At 45.4% G+C, this 17,984-nt stretch overlaps 3 protein-coding genes across 7 annotated transcripts; 1 reads left to right on the top strand and 2 right to left on the bottom strand.

Annotated features, from left to right (window-relative positions):
* Positions 1-221: 221 nt before the first annotated feature.
* On the bottom strand, positions 222-16,604 carry LOC108086722 (dystrobrevin beta). Of its 5 annotated transcripts, XM_017183745.2 has the most exons (10): positions 16,096-16,604; positions 5,138-5,501; positions 4,981-5,066; positions 4,101-4,912; positions 3,414-4,038; positions 2,905-3,114; positions 2,508-2,588; positions 1,763-2,193; positions 1,394-1,437; positions 1,062-1,133 (listed from the first exon to the last, which is right to left on the bottom strand). In XM_017183745.2, the coding sequence occupies exons 2-8, from the start codon at positions 5,470-5,472 to the stop codon at positions 1,814-1,816; spliced, it is 2,529 nt and encodes an 842-aa protein (XP_017039234.1). In that variant the 5' UTR covers positions 5,473-5,501; positions 16,096-16,604; the 3' UTR covers positions 1,062-1,133; positions 1,394-1,437; positions 1,763-1,813. The 5 variants fall into 5 exon arrangements, with proteins under 5 accessions (XP_017039231.1, XP_017039230.1, XP_017039229.1 ...); XM_017183742.2 differs by lacking the exons at positions 1,763-2,193; positions 2,508-2,588; positions 2,905-3,114 and having other exon boundaries at positions 222-1,133; positions 16,096-16,236; positions 16,535-16,599; XM_017183741.2 differs by lacking the exons at positions 1,763-2,193; positions 2,508-2,588; positions 2,905-3,114 and having other exon boundaries at positions 222-1,133; positions 16,096-16,236; positions 16,514-16,594.
* LOC108086723 (small cysteine and glycine repeat-containing protein 2) lies at positions 12,500-13,294 on the top strand. Its single transcript, XM_017183746.2, has 2 exons — positions 12,500-12,748; positions 12,799-13,294. Exon 2 carries the CDS (start codon positions 12,808-12,810, stop codon positions 13,195-13,197), a length of 390 nt encoding a protein of 129 aa, XP_017039235.1. The 5' UTR covers positions 12,500-12,748; positions 12,799-12,807; the 3' UTR covers positions 13,198-13,294.
* A 276-nt stretch (positions 16,605-16,880) lies between the features above and the next one.
* LOC108086698 (transmembrane protein 18) lies at positions 16,881-17,815 on the bottom strand. Its single transcript, XM_017183697.1, has 4 exons — positions 17,653-17,815; positions 17,476-17,593; positions 17,256-17,404; positions 16,881-17,200 (listed from the first exon to the last, which is right to left on the bottom strand). Exons 1-4 carry the CDS (start codon positions 17,710-17,712, stop codon positions 17,069-17,071), a joined length of 459 nt encoding a protein of 152 aa, XP_017039186.1. The 5' UTR covers positions 17,713-17,815; the 3' UTR covers positions 16,881-17,068.
* Positions 17,816-17,984: the final 169 nt, after the last annotated feature.

Raw genomic sequence — 17,984 nt, forward strand, 5'->3', positions numbered from 1 at the left:
CACAGTTAGTAAGTACATACTCCAGTCTTAGCGAGTACACCACCCATCAGGAAAGCGCGTCTTGCCTAGAGATGTGAACTAAAAAGAACCTAAATAAGCCTTCGCCTATCGGTGTGAAACTGGGATGTTCAGATGTTAGTGGCGACTCGAACACAAACATACTCACCTTACTTTCAAAATCTGCTGGTTAACTGATTAAAATTTTGATTGAAACTTGTTTATTATGATTGTTTAAAATGCCCTTTTATTTAGTTTTCTCTTTTGTAATATTATTCAGTAGTTATGTATAAGTTCTATAAATGTTGGATTTTCTCTATCTCGTGCTCTATGCAGTTAAGATTATATGGTATAACTTTTTTTATGAATGCATATTATGAATGGATAATATATAAATCGTGTTTTATTTTTCGTTTTAGTGTTTAACATTGGGTTTTGTTGTGGCTCAAATAGTTGTTGGCTTTATCGTATCTCAAAGTGTATAATGTGTATAATGTTTAGCATTTAGAATTTGATTTTAGGTTCTCAACAAGTTGCTAGTTATTAAGTACATAATATGTAAATGTCTATATCGTATTTGTATTACGCATTACGTGATTTGATTTTCAATTTGTTAAGTTTCATGATAATAAATAAACGCTGGCGCGGGCGCTTTAAAAATCTAAAAGCCCATTACGAAATCTTGGAAACCTAAAATTAAAACGCCATACCTCTTATTGCCCTTTAGCAGTATGATCATTAAAGTTTCAACGAGATTCAATGGATTTGCGACTTCGAAGAGCAGTGCAACTGCAAGTCTTGTTTATCAGCTATATTCATATTCTTTGCTTCAATAAAATAATCATATACAAGCAGGTATATGTTGACATACTATACTGTGTAGATACCAATCCTCAAAGTGTAAATTATAATGATTAAGGTAGTGTAGGCTACGGCTCAATAAAATAATCAATAAATAAATTGCTCTAATTCAACATATGAGTTAAGGTAAGGTAAGGTAAAAAGCTAAGCGAGAGTTCTTCTTCATCTGTTCAGCTGCCTCCGAAGATTTCCAGTCCTGCGGTTTCCATTTAGTTCTTTTGCGAATTAAGACTCCATTGTGCAAACTGTTCCTGCCATTGGCTATTCGCATTTGCCTGCGAAAACAGATAAAAATCTCATTAAAATCAAGTAAATATAACGTTATTTTATATTCAATCGTACTCAAGTCTCTGGCATGCAAAGGCAATCAAAAAGAGGAAATCTCTACACTAGCTACAGGATATAATTATAGATATATAGATTGTTTATTTATCGAGTGCATGTACAGAGAAGAAAGATAAACGAAAGGATAGACAACGGCAAAGAACAACATCTAGATCAACAGTGAGCAGGATTTCGTGGCGAAATCCTTTACCTTTTCGTTCCACTCTTGGTTATACGATTGAGATTCGTCGAAATCTGAAATTGATCAAGTTTGCGGTAAACATATGTAGTAACTCTTAGCGAACTAGTAAGTATCAGACAATTTTATTCGAATCCTTTGAGTCAAGCAGCCAACGTGAATCAAATCTAGAAACTAACTAGGATGGACTGACTGAGATTGAGATTGAGATAGAGAGACGATTCAGAGTGCAGCGATGATGATGAGCTATAGTATATAGTAGAACTATAGAAATAACTATGTAGAAGAGACCCTACTTGAGATCTACCTGCAGTGGAGTGGAGGTTCGTGAGTCGAGCGAGCTAGGATGTTCTTAGAGGCAGTAGATTTCGTATATTTTACCTGATCGGAGAGTATATATTTGTATATATTTGGTAACCTACGACGAACACCTCATATATTGAGACTATACTTCATGATATAAGCGTGCATGATCAGCTGCAGTTCATCGATTGTCTCACCGATCTCGTGCAGCGCCGGGAAGCCGGCCTGGTCATCGTCGATGAACAGTTCCGGGTGGTTTCGGTATCCCAGGATGCGGTTCACCTGCGAGAGCTCCTCGCCCTGCCCGAAGGTGTAATCGAAGGGGTCCTCGTCGGGAGGGCCAGTGGGGTAGGGATTCGGATATCCCGAGTCCCCGTAGGGAGCTGCGGCCCCCTCGCACTCGAGGTCCTCGTCGGTGCGGAAGACCTCCTCATACTCCCCGCACTCGCAATCGTTGCACTCGCACTGACTCGAGTCCTCGGACTCGCCGCCCTCGATGTGTCGGAAATCTTAATTTTGCGGGTTTTATTTTTGGTTTTACATATTGGGCGGGATGGGCAGGGTTCCCCGATTCGACATACAGAAGAAATGAGCGAAAATTATAAAGGGCTAACTAACCAAACTGGGAGGAGAGCTCAATATTTGCAGCATTTTTTCTTATGCCGTCTATTGGGGAAATAATCTAATAAAAATCGAGAAAAACGAAGAAACGAAGAAAACGAAAACGGAAAAGTGGTCGCTTTAGAGAAGTGGGAACCAGCAGGGGGATCAGGATCGTATCCTATCGGATCGAATCGGATCGATGCAGACCGGGACAACTTACCCAGTGGCATGATGAAGCGAGCCTGCGGCAGGGAGCTCGTCGACTGGGGCCCCTGGTGACCCTGATGAGCCCTTCCCCGTCCTGGAAAAGCGGAGCAGAGACCCAAGACAATACGCACACCGAAAGAAAAACACGGATAAGCACAGAGTGAGAACATTCCGGGTTGGAGCAGGGATTGTGGTTGATGGTTGGTGGCTCTATAAGCGGTGCTACTACAAGAACTACGTGCTGGTGCAGTGCAGACCACCATTCACGAGCATCCATAATACTTCTTTATCATTATTTTGGTTTTCTTTTTTTTTTGAGGAAGCAGGAGCAGCAGATGCGGATGCAATTGCAGAGTCGGAAGCGAAAGCGTTGGTTGGGTATGTTTGTGGGTTCGAATCCAACGATTTACCTGCGTTCAGGTCGCTGACCATGTGCGAAATGGCCGAGGTGAGATGGTCGGCGGCCTCATTGAGCTCCGCGTCGGAACCCGGATTCGTATTCGTATTCGGGATCGAATTCTGATTCTGGATCTGGATCTGACTCGAAAGCGAAATCGGATTGAGGCTGGGAATGGCACTGACATTGGCAGTGGCAGTGGTGGTGCGCATTGGCGGTGGCGCTGCGAAGGCGAAGCGATCAAGAAACGAGTGTGTTTTTGGCATGTGGATAGCGTGTGATTTTGATAGGTATACGTTGTTGGTCAGGTGGTCAGGTGATATTGGGTTTCGAGTTTGGTTTCGGGTGTGTGTTTTGCCAGTGGCGGTGTTGCCGCGGAGTAAACGATTAATATCTGTCTGAACCCAGGCCTAAGCTCTCTCGCGCGTAACCAATTCCACACAGGGGGTATCAAAATTTGGACTTGATGCGAACCTAACCGAAAAGTATCCCTTGGGCCATCCCCCCAGAGTCCCTACTCACTTGCACTTCCGTTGGCGGCGAAGGCGCTCCGCATGTCGCTGCTGATCTGGTTGAGCTGATCCAGTTGGCTCTGGCTGAACGGACCGTGGCCATGCGCCTGCTGCTGCTGCTGGTGTTGCTGGAGGAGTTGCTGCTGGGTGGCCCTGATGCCGCCTCCACCTCCTCCTCCTCCTCCCCCGCCGCCGCCTCCTGCCATCGGATGCTGCTGCATCTGCTGGGCGTGCAACGCACTCATGGGCGAGGTGCCCAGGATGCCGGCTCCACCGGGCATCGGTGGCGACTTTCCGGAGCGGGGACTCGAGTTCGGCGTGGAACGCGGCGAGGCGGTCTGCTGGTTCTTCAGCATGCGCATCAGACCCTCCAGCTGCTCCATCAGCTGGCGTCGCGAGTCCTGCAGGGCACCCAGATGACCCTCCAGCTCTCCTTTCCGCTGCCTCAAGGCGCGCAGCTCGTTGATCAGCGCCGGGTTCTCCGGGGCCATCTGCTCCGTCTCCTGCTGACGCCTCAGCCGGGCAATCTCCCGCATGATCTCCTTGTTCTTCGACTCCAGCTGGGCGATCAGCTCGCGCTGGGCTCGCGAGTTGTCCGTGCCAATGGGGTTGGCTCCTTCGGGCAAGTTGGATGGCTACGGACAGAAAACAATTTAAAAGAGCTGCTGAGGAATTAGTGATCGTTTGGTACACCCACCGCTCGGTTTTCCTGGGCCAACCTGGCGGCGTAGCGGGCAATCAGGCGGTGCTCCTCGTCGTTGGCGGAGGCGGCGGCCACGCGGGACATGGTGGTGCCGCCGGCGCTGTCCAGACTGCGGCCGGTGGCCCGCGAGTCGAGCGTGCTGGAGCGATCGAAGAGGCCGTGCTGGCCCTGAGCGCCCGGAACGTGGTGGCCATGTACGAGGCCGGAGGGGTCCGAGAAGCCATTGTGCGAGGGCAGCGGCGAGGGCGGCACGATGTGCGACAGGTTGAGCGTCTTCTCCGGCTGGTCGGGGAAGCGGGGTAGCACCTGCACCGTCTTCTCCGGCACACAGCGGAAGCTCTTGCGCAGCGAGTGACCGATCTGTTTGCTGGGCGACTTGTAGCTTGAGTACTCCTTGACCTCGTGGTCGTTCTGGTGGTTCAGCGATGTCTTGCCGTGCCAGAAGCACTCCTGGCACAACTGGTAGGCGTGACACCGCTGACAGCGGTAACGGAACCCGGTGAAGTTTTCCTTGTGGCAAACAGAGCAGACAGTCGGGTGCACAATGGTCTCCACGGTGGCCAGCCGGTGCACCAGCGGCAGCCAGACGAGGCAGGACGGCCCCGGCTCGGACATCAGCGTGGCCATGAAGTCGTTCACCGTCACCTTGTTCTCGGCCGGGAAGATCTCCTCCTCGAGCCCCTCCTTGTAATGGAATGTGGGCGACTCGTACACGGCCGCCGGCAGGGCCAGCACCTCGCGCAGGAACTCGCCCAGTTTCCACGCCACCAGCTGGCCAGCGCCGTCCGAGATCTGCGAGAATATGTCTACCAAAGGGATAAGAAGGAAGAATTAATCATATCTTAAGAAGTTCGTAAGCTACTGTACTACTCACATCTGAGTTTGTCCACCAATTTCCCGGAACACATGGTGGCCAAAGCCACTTTGATGGAGAACACACGAATCTTGCCCGAGTTATCACTGAAAATAGGTTAAGGAGATTACCAGTTAGAAGGGAATTGATTTCTAAGATAGATATATCGTATCCCTACCTTGTGTAGGCAGCCAGCAGCCAGTTGAGCAGCAGACCCGCCTTCGAGTCCACGGGCACCTGCTGGGCGGTCGGCAGGCGCTTGTTGAGATTGTGGTAGAGCGAGGAGACCAGGGTCTCCAGCCTGGCCACGCTCACCTCGCTCTGCGGCTCCAGTGTGTTGAGGCCGTTCTCGCGGAACGCCTCGATCACGTTCCATATGTCCACCAGGTGGAGGTTGGTGGACTTCTGTATGTAGCGCAGCTTGGAGGCGGTGCGATAGGAGGCGAAGCGAATGGAGTCGAAGGTCTGCAGACGCAGGTCCTGCAGGATGGCCACACGCGGCTCCAGCTCCATTCCGGCTGCTCTGTTGTGTGGCGATGTGTCTGCAATTTAATTAAGGCATATATGCATTATGTCGGGGATAATCGTAAATGCTAATAGTTCTGCAGCAGCTTCTAAGTGGGTCAGTGGTGGGGTGGGGGGAGATTGGGAGCAGGAGCATGCCTGGCATGGAGCATCCAACGGCCACCGCAGAGGGAACCTATTCATTCCCATGCTCAGGCCCTTTTTACATATTCCATTGTGTTGGGCGTCTGGATTCGACAAGCTCGTTGTCGATGCACTGAGGAATTAAACTGTCATCAGCAATACAAGACCTGATTTCGGAAACTGTCACTAACGATCTCTGCATCATAAAGTTAATGGATTAATGCCAATGGTAAAAACAACAAGCAAACATAATCTATACAGACAACTATTAAAAGTGTATGAATCACAAGGTTATGAATCATTTTATGGAATGTCTGTGTTTGATTTGCAGCACCCACATCTGATTTTAGATTTTTTTAAAGTGTGATAACATTGTCTGGTGTGTCTAGTGCCTGGTGGCTGCTGGCGTTGGTGTTGGAGCATCCCTGCTGGCGGCAATCGCCGGATGAGGAAGTGAGCAATCCAGGGAGACAGACGCAGCTAGTTACTGAAACAATGCGAGTTTAATAATCCGCCTACGCGCTAAAAGTTTTTGCCATCGCATAAACCGCTTTGCCAGTCCAATTAATCGACAAGGATGCCCCGCAGCTCCCGGTTTCTTCCGGTGTGGAGCATCCTCGTCATATCCTTCAAGCATAATTCCACGCAGAAGGGTGTCGACAATTTCAGAAGTTGCTGTCGCATCACGCTTCTCGTTCCCCAAGTTTTCGCAATTGATTTTCCATCTTTCACGAGCGGAAGCGAAAAAAAAAGAATGTCCTTGGAAAAAAGGCAAGTAGACATCTCTGAGTCATCATACGAAAATAATCAGAGAAGTTTTCTGCGTGGATCTGGTTTCCATTCCCGTCTCACAATGGCGACATGTGTACGAGTATGTCCCATCCCATCCTGTCCTGCCTGCCATGTCCTTTCGCCATCCAGAGCTGGCCAATTTAAACAAGCGCTCTCATTTAAATGCCGCTTCCTTTTTCCTGCTGCCCTCTGTCAACTAAATGATAGTGTTACTACAAGACGGCAAAAATGCGGTGGGGCCCCTCTGGCCCCAACTGAAATTCAATTTCCAAACTGCAAGCTCTGAATGGAACTGGAGCTGAGATGATGAAGTTGATGAGGGGATGGGAGTGGGAATGGGAATGGGTGCACTGGGAGACAAACTTTGCCATCTTAAGACTTCGAAACACGTACGCAAAACGTGCCGCAAAAATTAATTGTTGGAATTATCAAGTGAAGCGGCAAAGGTGCTTTTAAATCCCATTAGACTTAAAATTATTTTCTTGGCAGGGAAGTTTGGGTAATTTTAAAAGAGTTGAAAACGACAACTTTTTTTCAGATGCATGTTCTATTATATTACTACTTCTACTACCATTATAGAATAGCTTTCCTTTAAGTGTAAGCATGTAAGACAGTATATTTGGAGATTAAGGATGACTCATCATCCCCGGGGCTCCCGCGTTTATCCTGCACCACTTGGTCACACGGAAATAGAGCAACAACAGCAGTTAGGACATATATAAATATGCACCCACACGCACACACTTACCAACCACCCACCCATTCACCCAGCCACCCACCAAACCAACGTCCTCGCACTAGCACACTCACAAATTCTTGGGCCACGAAGCGAATGCTCTGCAAACATTTGCGCTGAAAAGTATGCAACAAGACCTGGCTGAATAATTTCAGTTTGACCAGGAGGAGAAGGAGTACGCAGGCGAGATTGGCACCGGGGACCGAATGGAGGGACGAGGAAGGGAATTCCGCATTGCCAGTGGCTGCTGCAGTTTGGGTGCTCCTCTGCCACTCGCCCCGAGCGTTGACATCCTGCCGCTCCTCGCATGAGCGTTTGCCAAGTGGCCACCCACCGATTATACACACATAGCAAAAATTATAAGCGAGCACAAATTATGGTTTCTAAACTATCTGCCTGGACATCTAAATGTATTCAAAATACTATATCTTGTAAAGGAAATATCAGAAAACTTTATGCACTCATTCGTTACATTCTGTTGAAGTAACTTAAAGCTAAAAGACCCATATCCTAAACTATTCTCTATTTTACATTTTTCTCAGTGAACTTAAAGGGGGTTAAGGAGGCTAAAGGGGCGTGCAGCCCTATTCGTGTCACTCGGAGATCTCTGCACTAAGAATTCTCTTTTTACCCGTGTCGACAGCATATTAAATTCCATAGCAAAAGACCCAAACACCTCCTCGTTGTTCGGGGATTTGCCCAATTGCAGCCGCAATTGCTGACAGCTTTTGTTGTGGTCAGCCAGCAGCTCAATTCGTGCAGAATTCTAACTTGTTTTACATATTTGTGTTGTCCATTGTTTATATATTCCTCTGCTGGCATTCACAAGTTCCCATTTAAATAACCAGCCCGGGCAGCTGGGCAAACTTTTCCAATCGGAACTCCTGCTGGCGACACTCTTGATGAGAACTTTGCCGAGAACTTTAAGTTGAAGCCATTAAACTCGGCTCGTATGCCAGAAGTTTGGACCTCATTACCGGCAAACTGCAATTTGCGATTGAACCGAGGCTTAAGTTCGGCCTCAAATGGGAAATGGGTCGGACTGAATGATGGGATGCATCGGAGGCAGGGGGAATCGAAGTATACATTATATCTAAATACGAATGTACGAGTATTTAAAAAATGAGGTCAGCATCTATCGAGAACAGTACGTGGAATTTCATTAAGCAGATCTGAATGCAGGCTTTCAATATTGTTAATTAAATGGAAAAGAGAGAACAAGTTTATCAGATTTCACACAAATATCAAAGTTGAAGCCACATAACTGCAGGCACATTTCATTAATAGAGGAATTTAAAAGCCATTTACCATATAGGACTTCACCTGAGATATTGTTTAAGTGCGGACAAGTGCCTGTAAATGTGATTCAACTTTCAATTAGTTTGATTTAAAATTTCGTTTCCTCTTGAACCCTTATCTCCACTTTGGATTCACACATTCGAGTGAAATGCGTTTTAAAACGTGTTAAAGTGCTCGAAATACTCCGCTCACAGCCATTAAACCAGAAAAGAATAAATCCAATTAATTAGCATATCAGCAGGAGTGGATGGTGTTTTCTTTTTGCGGCAGGAACTTTAAATCAGCAGTCTAAATAGCCGGCAACCCGACCATCCATCACCGGCACGGGTGACCCCAGGTGAACCCAAAAGGAGCTCCAGGGACAGGTAATTCAGCCGGAGCTCACGTTGATGCTCAATTTACTAACTGAGCTCCAAGAAGAAAAAAGAAACGGGGGTAAATAGACGACGGGCGAAGCGGAGAAACCGCATGGATGAAATATGAATGGCAACAAGGACGAGGACGATAGCGTGTCCAGGACCTGCATCAAAGTTTTTCCCCATCCCTCCGCACTTTTGCCTTTTCTATGCGCTTTTCCCCGCAAAACAGAAATTAAACAACTTTCAACTGAAAGTCGTCCGTGTCCTGGCAATCCTGCCTTCCTGCGAGTCCTGTGGGTCCTGTTCGGGGTGCTGCTGTTTTATGCCATTTGCGTGCCAGGGAAATCAAAGCCAAACAACCGGCACCAACGATGATAACTCGGCCCATAATTTGCAATTTCAGAGCGAGGGGGTGACCAGGATTTATTCCGTGTTAATTCCGACTTTTCCGTTTTTGCAGCAACAGCAGGACAGGAGATTGCATGTCTGCCCGAATTGATCAGCTCGAATCGCTGGCCGAGGCAATAACCTTTTGTCCATGGCCGAGGCTCGGGAAATGGCCAAAGGTAAGGCTGACTGGAGCTACGAAAGTTAATTGAAAAATTGAGCCAACAGTGGATGTGCATATGCTCCATTTGGCATAATTGATGGGCCTCCAAAGGAATTCCCATAACTTGGATGGGTTCATTTGTGCACAGGAAGAAGTCACTCAACAAAAATCTATTAATAATAAGCTTTAATTTCCATTTAAATAGGTCTGAATAAAATAGTTATAAATAACAACTTGTTCGTTGGGTACTTTTGAAAGCGAAATAGTTAGTCAATGAAAGCTAAACTTCCCAAAATTGTATTGTTTATTTTGCTTATCTAGATCATAAAAGAAAAGTTGTGGAAACACAACGATACTTGAAATGTCATGCTGATATGCCGCAGATAATGGTTAACGACAACCAATTTTCGTAGTGTTTTCTCGCCGTGCTGCAGCCATCAGAGCCAAACGAAATTAGTCCATGAGCACAACAAAAGCTGGGCACAAGCCAAACCAAGCAGAAAGGGAGCCCGTCTCCCGATGGAAGGAAGTGGTGTCCCAGTTAGACGAGGCAACAACTGTCATCAGCCTCGTCAGAATGCGCAAGCGGAGTAATTATGTGTACAGCTCGAAATGGGAGCATGCAGGAAGGGAGTGGAAGTGGAGGTGGAAGTGGAGATGGAGGTGGAATAGAAAGGCATGCAGTGGCAAGGATGTGGAACGACAGGACGAAGCAGGTCCTGTGCCACTTACTGCAACTCAGAAGGCAAAGCGAAGGCAAGAGCGAAATGCACATTCCGCTGGCACCACAAAGCACCATTAGTTGTCGCCGCTCAAGCATTTCCCAAAGGGATTGGATCGCCAGGGAGGCAGGTGGATGTGGATAAAGTGTTTACCGAAGGGCTTAGAAGCGGAGCCAGTCGCTTTGTTTGAAGTTGTAGTGGCAGCTGACGCACTCTTGAGGGGATACTGTGGCCGTAATCCCCAGATCCCAGGGGATTTGCCTGTCCGCTCTTTGTTCGCCAAGCAGGTGGCTGAGAAAGTGCTGACAGCAATGCAGATGATGGTCCCCGGCTTGGATCGCATCTTCCCCTTAGCCAACACCCCACAGCCGCCTGCCCAAGGTCAGGGTGCAGATAAAGCCCTCTTGAATCGCCGAGATAAAAGAAGGCTTGCTTTGTCTGACTTTGATTGCATTCAACTTAAACTGTCAGCTGAATGGCAGAAGTAGGTGGGATAAATAATGGGATACAAAATACATCTACTTCGAGTAATCCAAAGACATTTAAGAGGAATTGTTACAGTCATTAACCTTAAAATAAATAATACATGTAAACTACTTTTATACAAGAGTTATTGAGGCAAAGCTAATGGAATTCTTCTCATTTCAAAATCAAAATTAAAACGCCTCAGTGCTTTAATCATCAACATTGTGCGGAATTATAATTAATTGGTTTAGAAAGGTGTCTGATACCTACGAATTATTTTAAAACTACATACAATCAAAGTTAGTCAAGCGTAGAAGCTGCATAAGATCGAAGGGTAAATTATCGTAAATTATCATACAATGTTATGAACTACATGATGCATTGCTCCAGTTGAAGGCCCTCGAAGCTGTTACGCATTTGTTAAATTACCTGCACCTGCAATCGGCACCCACCGTTCAGCGATTAACGAATGCATTTAGCCCACACATGGGTGCAAATTCCACTCGAAATACTCGTATGCAAATTCCCAGCTGAGCAGTTCGTAATGGATTGCACTGGGCGAGGGGAGCTCTTCCATCAGATACCTCAGGTACACCACCAGGTTATAGACAGATATAGAAGCCGGGGTGTGACAACCGTTTCGACACGAGACATGATCCACCGATGACAATCCCCCGTATAATTAGCACAGATGAGCGAACGATTCGCAGTAAATATTTTCCACTTTATCAACCGAGTCACGCCCTATTTTCGGCAAATGAACGTGCGCTTTGCGGCGGAAAACCCAGTGAAAAACAAAAGCTATGCCAAAAACAAAACCAAAAACATTCTGAGAATTCGGAAAGCAAGTTGCAACAATTCTAAATGGTCAGCTAATTGGCCGAACGAGTCGAAAATCAGCAGACAGAACGTCGCTCCAAGTGTGCCAAAGTGTTTCGCACAAGGGCACTAAAAAGTGGATTTTCTTTTCTTGTTTTCTTTTTTCGGCTGATGTTGTAACCGAATATGGGAAGTTTGTAGTTTGGCTTCGGCCCACGCACTCGGCATCTGTTACAAAACAAAAGGGCAGCCACACAGCCACCAAAATACACATTCAGTGTGGGCAGTTTTTCTCATTTCACGATCCATTTGGACTGCGCTCCACTATCTCGCAGGCGTTGATAACGATCTGCAAAGCAAACAGACCGCAGCCGATAAGATATATTCAGCTAACCCAGGCGAAGCTCGTCTGGGTGCTGGAAAATGGTGCAATTGCTATTTTATTTCGTTTCGTTTTTTATTTTGCCCGGGGAAACTCTTGTCATGTCAACAACGACTAAAGTCAAGTCAATCAACTGCAACGGCAATCGAAATGGGAGTGGAATTGGAAATCGAATCCCAGTCAAAGAGGTTGCGGCAAAAAGGGAAACGGCCAAAAGAAAGCCCCACAAATCAATGCAGGCCAGGGCTAAAAAGTGGTCAAGAGAATTCCCCCTTTCCCTCTTTTCAAAGGCCCCTCATCGCAGGCAAATCGTCGGGGCAGTCTGCAAGTCTGGTGCCTTTCTTTGGGGTTTCCACTTACATTTTGCATAAATCTATAATGAGATTTGAAATGCAACTGTCACACATAATGGCATTGTCCACAACGGGGATGACCAATCAGTGCAGCTTAGCAAAAGGCCACAATGATGATATAAGCGTGTAAGAAGTGCTTTGGGGAAAGTCAAGAAGAGATTTCTGCAATGTAAAAGTAGCTGAAAACAACTTGAAGATAGCCCCTTTGGTTTTGTTTAAAATTCCATTATAATTACTTCTATTATTTAACCATTAAAAGCATTTACAGGAAATGAAATAACCCACCAAAGCACAAATTAAACAATAATCAAAACCACAAGAGCCCTCCTAATTCCAACAAATGCTTTTCAAATATATTAAATATCGCCAGCGTAAACAATATTCAATTTATTTTCCCATTTTCTTCAAAGCGGAAGTTGGATGCCCAAATATTTATTAGCCACGCGAATTGTTTACAAACAAAACGCGCCAGCTGAAGCGATCGCAATATATTAACCCCCACTGCTGTCGATCAGCTTGCTCCATATAATGCCATGCTTATGAACGATATGATATAGTTGGCTTTTGGCGTTGTATGGGAAATTACGAAGCAATTTTTCAAGGCGATTATCGAAATTTTAGCAACTAAAGAAGCCAGTTGTCCGCACACAATAAAGTCCAGAATGTGAGTCCTTGATCTTGAGTGAATGTCCACTGATGGACCTATGATATTAGCCAGGGAACATGTGCCACCAAGAGCAGTTCAATCCGTTCTACATCGGACCATATCCCGAGCGTGCCTGTGGGGATTGTCCCTATGGGAAGTACTCCGGCTTCACGAGATGTGGTTGGTGTGGCGGAAACGGACCGTTCGGCACCACCTTTCCGGATTGCCTGTGTCGAGGAGGAGGAGGTGGAGGAGGTTGTTCTGGTTGTGGACCAGACTGCAATCCCTTTTGCAACGCTTTCTGCGGGCCACCCTGTGGTTCTTGCTGCGGATCGTCCTGTGGGCCCTGCTGTCCTCCGTTCGGTCGATCTCCCTGCTCAGCAGACTGCTGCGTGATGTGCTCCAGTAGACTTGGCTGCTGTGGCCAATCCTGTCGCAAATCCTGCTGCTGCTGCTGCTGCTGCTGACGGCACAATCCCCGTTCCCGTGGCATCTGGACCTTACTGTGTGCGGTTAATTGGTTTCTTGTACAAAATTGATTGTAAATTATGTTTAGCCCTTCGGCTTACGGGGGTTTATTCAGCGGTTTCGTGCGGGAGCTGTTCTAAAAATAACCATCTGGTTTACGCTCCACTCGCCAGCAATCGCCCTGTAATGGAATGCCCATACATGACTGAACCTTGGCTATGGAATCTAGCTGTCGCTCTCGCTACACATCCCGTGCATCAAACGCGGGAATGGGAGCCACATCGGGGAGGATGGAGGAGGAGGAGGAACTGGGAAAAGAGGTCGGCGCCGCTAAATGCGATTACAGCATAAACGATTAATTTTATTGCAGTTAGCCCGGCATGCTTGTTCCATAAACTAATTAAGGCACAGTGGACAGTGGAGCCCGCGGAGGAGGCGACTTCAAAGAAAGGGTTAATTGTGCACTGCTCCCCCAACAATATTCGTTTTCTTTTCGCTCTCTTGGTTTTTGCATTTTTTTTCCTTGCCGGCTCCTTTGTCTTTTCAGCCAGACCAGAACTGGGCAATTTTTTCTAGGCCGAAATTACTCCGTGGCCAGAATTTAGGGGCCCCCAAGTTCTTGTTCTTGTTGTTGTTCTCCTTTTCAGCGTCTCTATTGCCATTGTTGTGGCTGCTGTCATGTTGTGGGTGGCCGCACTCAACTTTGTTTGCTTTCCACGCTGCACTGGGGTGCCGTTTGTCGCCCTGCTCCGCTCTTGTTTCCCTGCGTTTTTTCATGTCACGCCTCATTTAGCTTTTCACAACATTTCCACATTTCCACCCACCCGATGTCGCACACCGCACACACTGGCAGTCTCGGAAATATCTGGGGATCTGGAGCAGTGCTGCCTAATACTCTCCACTGGCGGTTCTTAGCACACATCAAAATTAACCGAAATAACTAGTGGGGTGTGGATGCGTGAGTGCCCCGTATATCTCTGAACTAGATCAAGCTGCTTGGTCTCGAGATTGGAATGCTCCTCCTAATGAGCCGCAATATGTTCGGGTTAATTGAATCTGATCGAAGAAGCGGGGAAATTATCGACAAATAAGCAATTAATGCTTTAAGAATTGGGTATCGGATTGCTTTGTACAAGTCAGAGATAGTTTTCAGTTTATAAACAACATTTGGACTCTTTAGTATAGATGAAAATAACAGAAGGATGACTAAGAGAGAGAAAATAACATACCCAATATATTATACCAAATCGAGTGATACGATTAGATTAAACAATAACCATTTAATGTTTGAAGTGCACCCTAGGTTTTATTTTCTACTCTTCTGAGTGGTTTCCCCTTCAAATGAATAGCCATCAGTCACTTTTTGATTTATGTAATCGTTAAAATAAAAGATCGTTAACAGGGCAATGAGTCGTAAAAAAAAGCCCAATTAAATCAGCTAAAAGCTGGCTAAGTTTTTAGCAGCACTCTCTTAGATTCGCTGCGAGAAATATGGCTTTGATTTATTACTTTGCGATAAAAGCAATGCGCTTTATTGCGTCTCTTTCCCTTTTTTGGATCGTGTTAAATGTTTAATGCGATTAATGCGATACGAGAAGTACATAGTAAAATTATCTTTATCTGTTCTCCGCCTCGAAAGTGAAATTGGCTGATATCAGAAGACCGCTCCGATCTATTTGTGACTTGTAGGTGTTTGGAATGCCGAGTGGCTTCGGGCTTTGAGCTTCGTTTTGAACTTCGGCTTGGCGCACCTGCCCCGTTCACTCGCCCTCTCCCTCCCACTCGAAGCCCCCTCCCTAGGCCCCTCTCTTTCGCACCTACATGTGTCAGTGGGCCGGGTGAGCAGCCGCCGTTTTTCAAATGCTAAAATTGGCGATTAGTCAAAATGATGTCACCGAGTTATTTTGATTGTTTTTTTATTATTTGTATGTATTTATTTTGCTTGACTTTGGCATTTTGGCGACATGCGGACCATAAATTCCGTATTATCGTTTTCCCAGTCGATATCTCTGATTGCCTAAGGTGGATAAAAGGCGCTAAAAACGATAAGCGATAAAATGGTCTGACCCTTGGATCAAGTTATGCGTGACTTTTCATTAGCCCGGCAGTCCGATGATTAGCTCAACTAATCATTTCACGGAACGCCATATGGCGGTTTCTGATCTTATCTCAATGAGTTTAAGGGTCTTTTAATTAAGGATGGCGGTACGCAATTTATAATTCAATTTTGTCACATTTTTATGTTCATATAAACTTGGTTATTAACAAGAAGCGAATTGTTACAGAACTTTGGTCAACATTTTTGAAAACAGAAATGTTCAAATCGTTATTGCGGATTTTTAATTTATTTTTTACGAAAATAAACTATTTGTGTATAAAATTATTTCATAATACAAAAATCGTAAACTTTGACAAATCAATCATAGACAATATAGCAAATTAATTAATTAGTAATTAATAGGTAATTATAGTTTTTTGGATATCAAAGACAACCTATAACCTTTTAAGAAACATTTGATAAGAAATTAGGGGCGTGGCATAACCCATCAGAAATTGCAATGGATCGTCAATATTTAAACTATGATTTCACAGATTGCAAAACCACTAGACCCACAGACAAAAATGTTTGTAAACCGAATTCCAGCAAAAACCACATCAGGGGTTGGTTATAAGGGGCCCGTTTTTTTGGGGGGCAGAAGGGGGCCAGACGCTTTTTATGAATGAACATTTTGTGCTGCGTCGCCAACGCGTCACTCATCTGAGTTTCGGTATCGTGAAAATCTACTACGCAATTTGAATGGGGAAAATCGGAAATGACAAATCTGCCTAGCATTTTATTACTATTGTTATGGCCGCTTGGGAATTTGGATTAAATTTGGCGAGTTATGGTTGTTTACCTTTTGTAATTAGCAACCTTTATTTATGCGTCACTTTTTGTCGGTCTGCGCGGAGTTGCTCTTCTTCTTTCCTCTTTCTTCCCACTCTTTTGCACTTTCCGTGTTTTTTTTTTATGTTCACCTGCTGTTTACACACAATAACTGGAGTTGCAAAACTTAAATTAACGGCGGAAAAAAGAGAGAGCGAAAGATTGAGAGCAGAGATGCTGCGCCCTTTGGCCGTTCGTTAAAAAATATGGTAACAGAAAAACTTCTTTTTTCCAGGGGCTACGCTTCTGGCCCACACATACACACGCGCACACACACAGGCGCAAGAGCTAGAGCCTGGCTTTAACCCGCACTCGGTTTCTGGACAATTTTTCAGCTCTTGCCAACGGAAAAAACGTCGCGCGACTCCCGTTTAGTTTCGAACGAATACCTTATCAACGATTTTGTTTACCCAAAATTCGCTTCCAACATCGCGCCGCGACACTTCGACACCCACAATTCAGTGTTACCGATTGGGGATTCGGTTGTCTCCCCAAATGTTATTAACCATAAATGCCACAAATTTAAAAATCCAGCTTTCCTTGAATTGGCATCACTGGCCAAACCGTTGGTTTGAACATCGGCTCGATTGCCCCTGCTAATACATCCCCCCAGATTCGCATCGCTGGCGTATACATTGGTGGGTGTCGCGGCTGAGTTGTCTAAAACGGCAGAGCGCCCACTGAACAAGAGTGGCGAAAAGGCGAGATTCAAATATAAGTTAGGACTTTTGCTTGATTGAAGATGTTAGTAAACACTTTACTTTTTTCAGCAGGTTTATTGATAATAATCAATCTGCGTTAAGAGAGCAAGCCGCAAGCTTTGCAGAAAACTATTTCTAAATGGCAGCAAACTATAGATTTGAGGCCAACAATGAAATGCGTTTGATAACGGTATTTTCACAGCTCTGCTTGAGTTTTAAACTGATAAATTCTAAACAAAGTTTCTACTCTATCTTTCCATGTTTGGCTGTAGATTCAGAATCCGCTTTGTTCTGGCGTTCTTTGCGAACCCTCTCCTTTAACTGTGCTGTCTTCAAAGTCACCATTAGCTGCGTGGAGTTGTAGAGCCAAGTGCCCTGCAAAACACGATAGTTTCAGTATTTAGTCTGTCATATTATCACTTTTACTTACAATCAGCAGCATGCAGTTCAGCAAAATGGGAATTGAGAAAACTGTCGAGATAAACAGGCCGTTGCTGTCAAAGTATTGTTGCTTGGAGAATGAGCTCCAGTTCTGCGCGGCATACTCATTGATGCTCTCAGTGAAATAGACCGCCAGTACTAAAAAAAGATAAAGCATTCGCAAAAGTCAGCTTTAAGGGAGATATTGGGAATTTGCTAAGTACACGTACGCAGTACTAAGAATAGGAAAACCTGGAAGTTAGAGTTGTTCCGACTGAGCAACGCAGTTGTGGTGGTCAGGATATGCACCAAAATGAGCCCAATAAGCCAAGGATCCTTCCAATCGATCTAAAATATACACAGCGGGTCTTAAGGTTTCGTGTTAACAAAAAAGGCAAGCCACTCACGCTCAGCAGAAAGGTCCAGTAGCCATTGACCTCGTTGACCTCAATTTGACCAGCATGCATCGTGGGTAATAAAAAATATAGGTCTTATTTATTTATAACAAATATATACATATAGCACAACTTCAAAAGCCTAGTCAAAACAAATATCAGAAGCCATTCGCAACGAAGGGTTGACAGTCACTACGCAACGCCTTCAGGGAGACCTTTGCATGCACAAGCGGTCGTGCAACAAAATAAAGTAATTAGTTGGAATACTGCCTGTTATTATTTTTAATCTTTTCTGGAAACCTTTAAAACTGAAAGTCACCCACAAACAAATGATTACCAAATTT

The sequence above is a fragment of the Drosophila ficusphila genome, unplaced genomic scaffold (genome assembly GCF_018152265.1).
Source record: "Drosophila ficusphila isolate 14025-0441.05 unplaced genomic scaffold, ASM1815226v1 contig_414, whole genome shotgun sequence".
In the NCBI taxonomy this organism is placed as follows: domain Eukaryota; kingdom Metazoa; phylum Arthropoda; class Insecta; order Diptera; family Drosophilidae; genus Drosophila; species Drosophila ficusphila.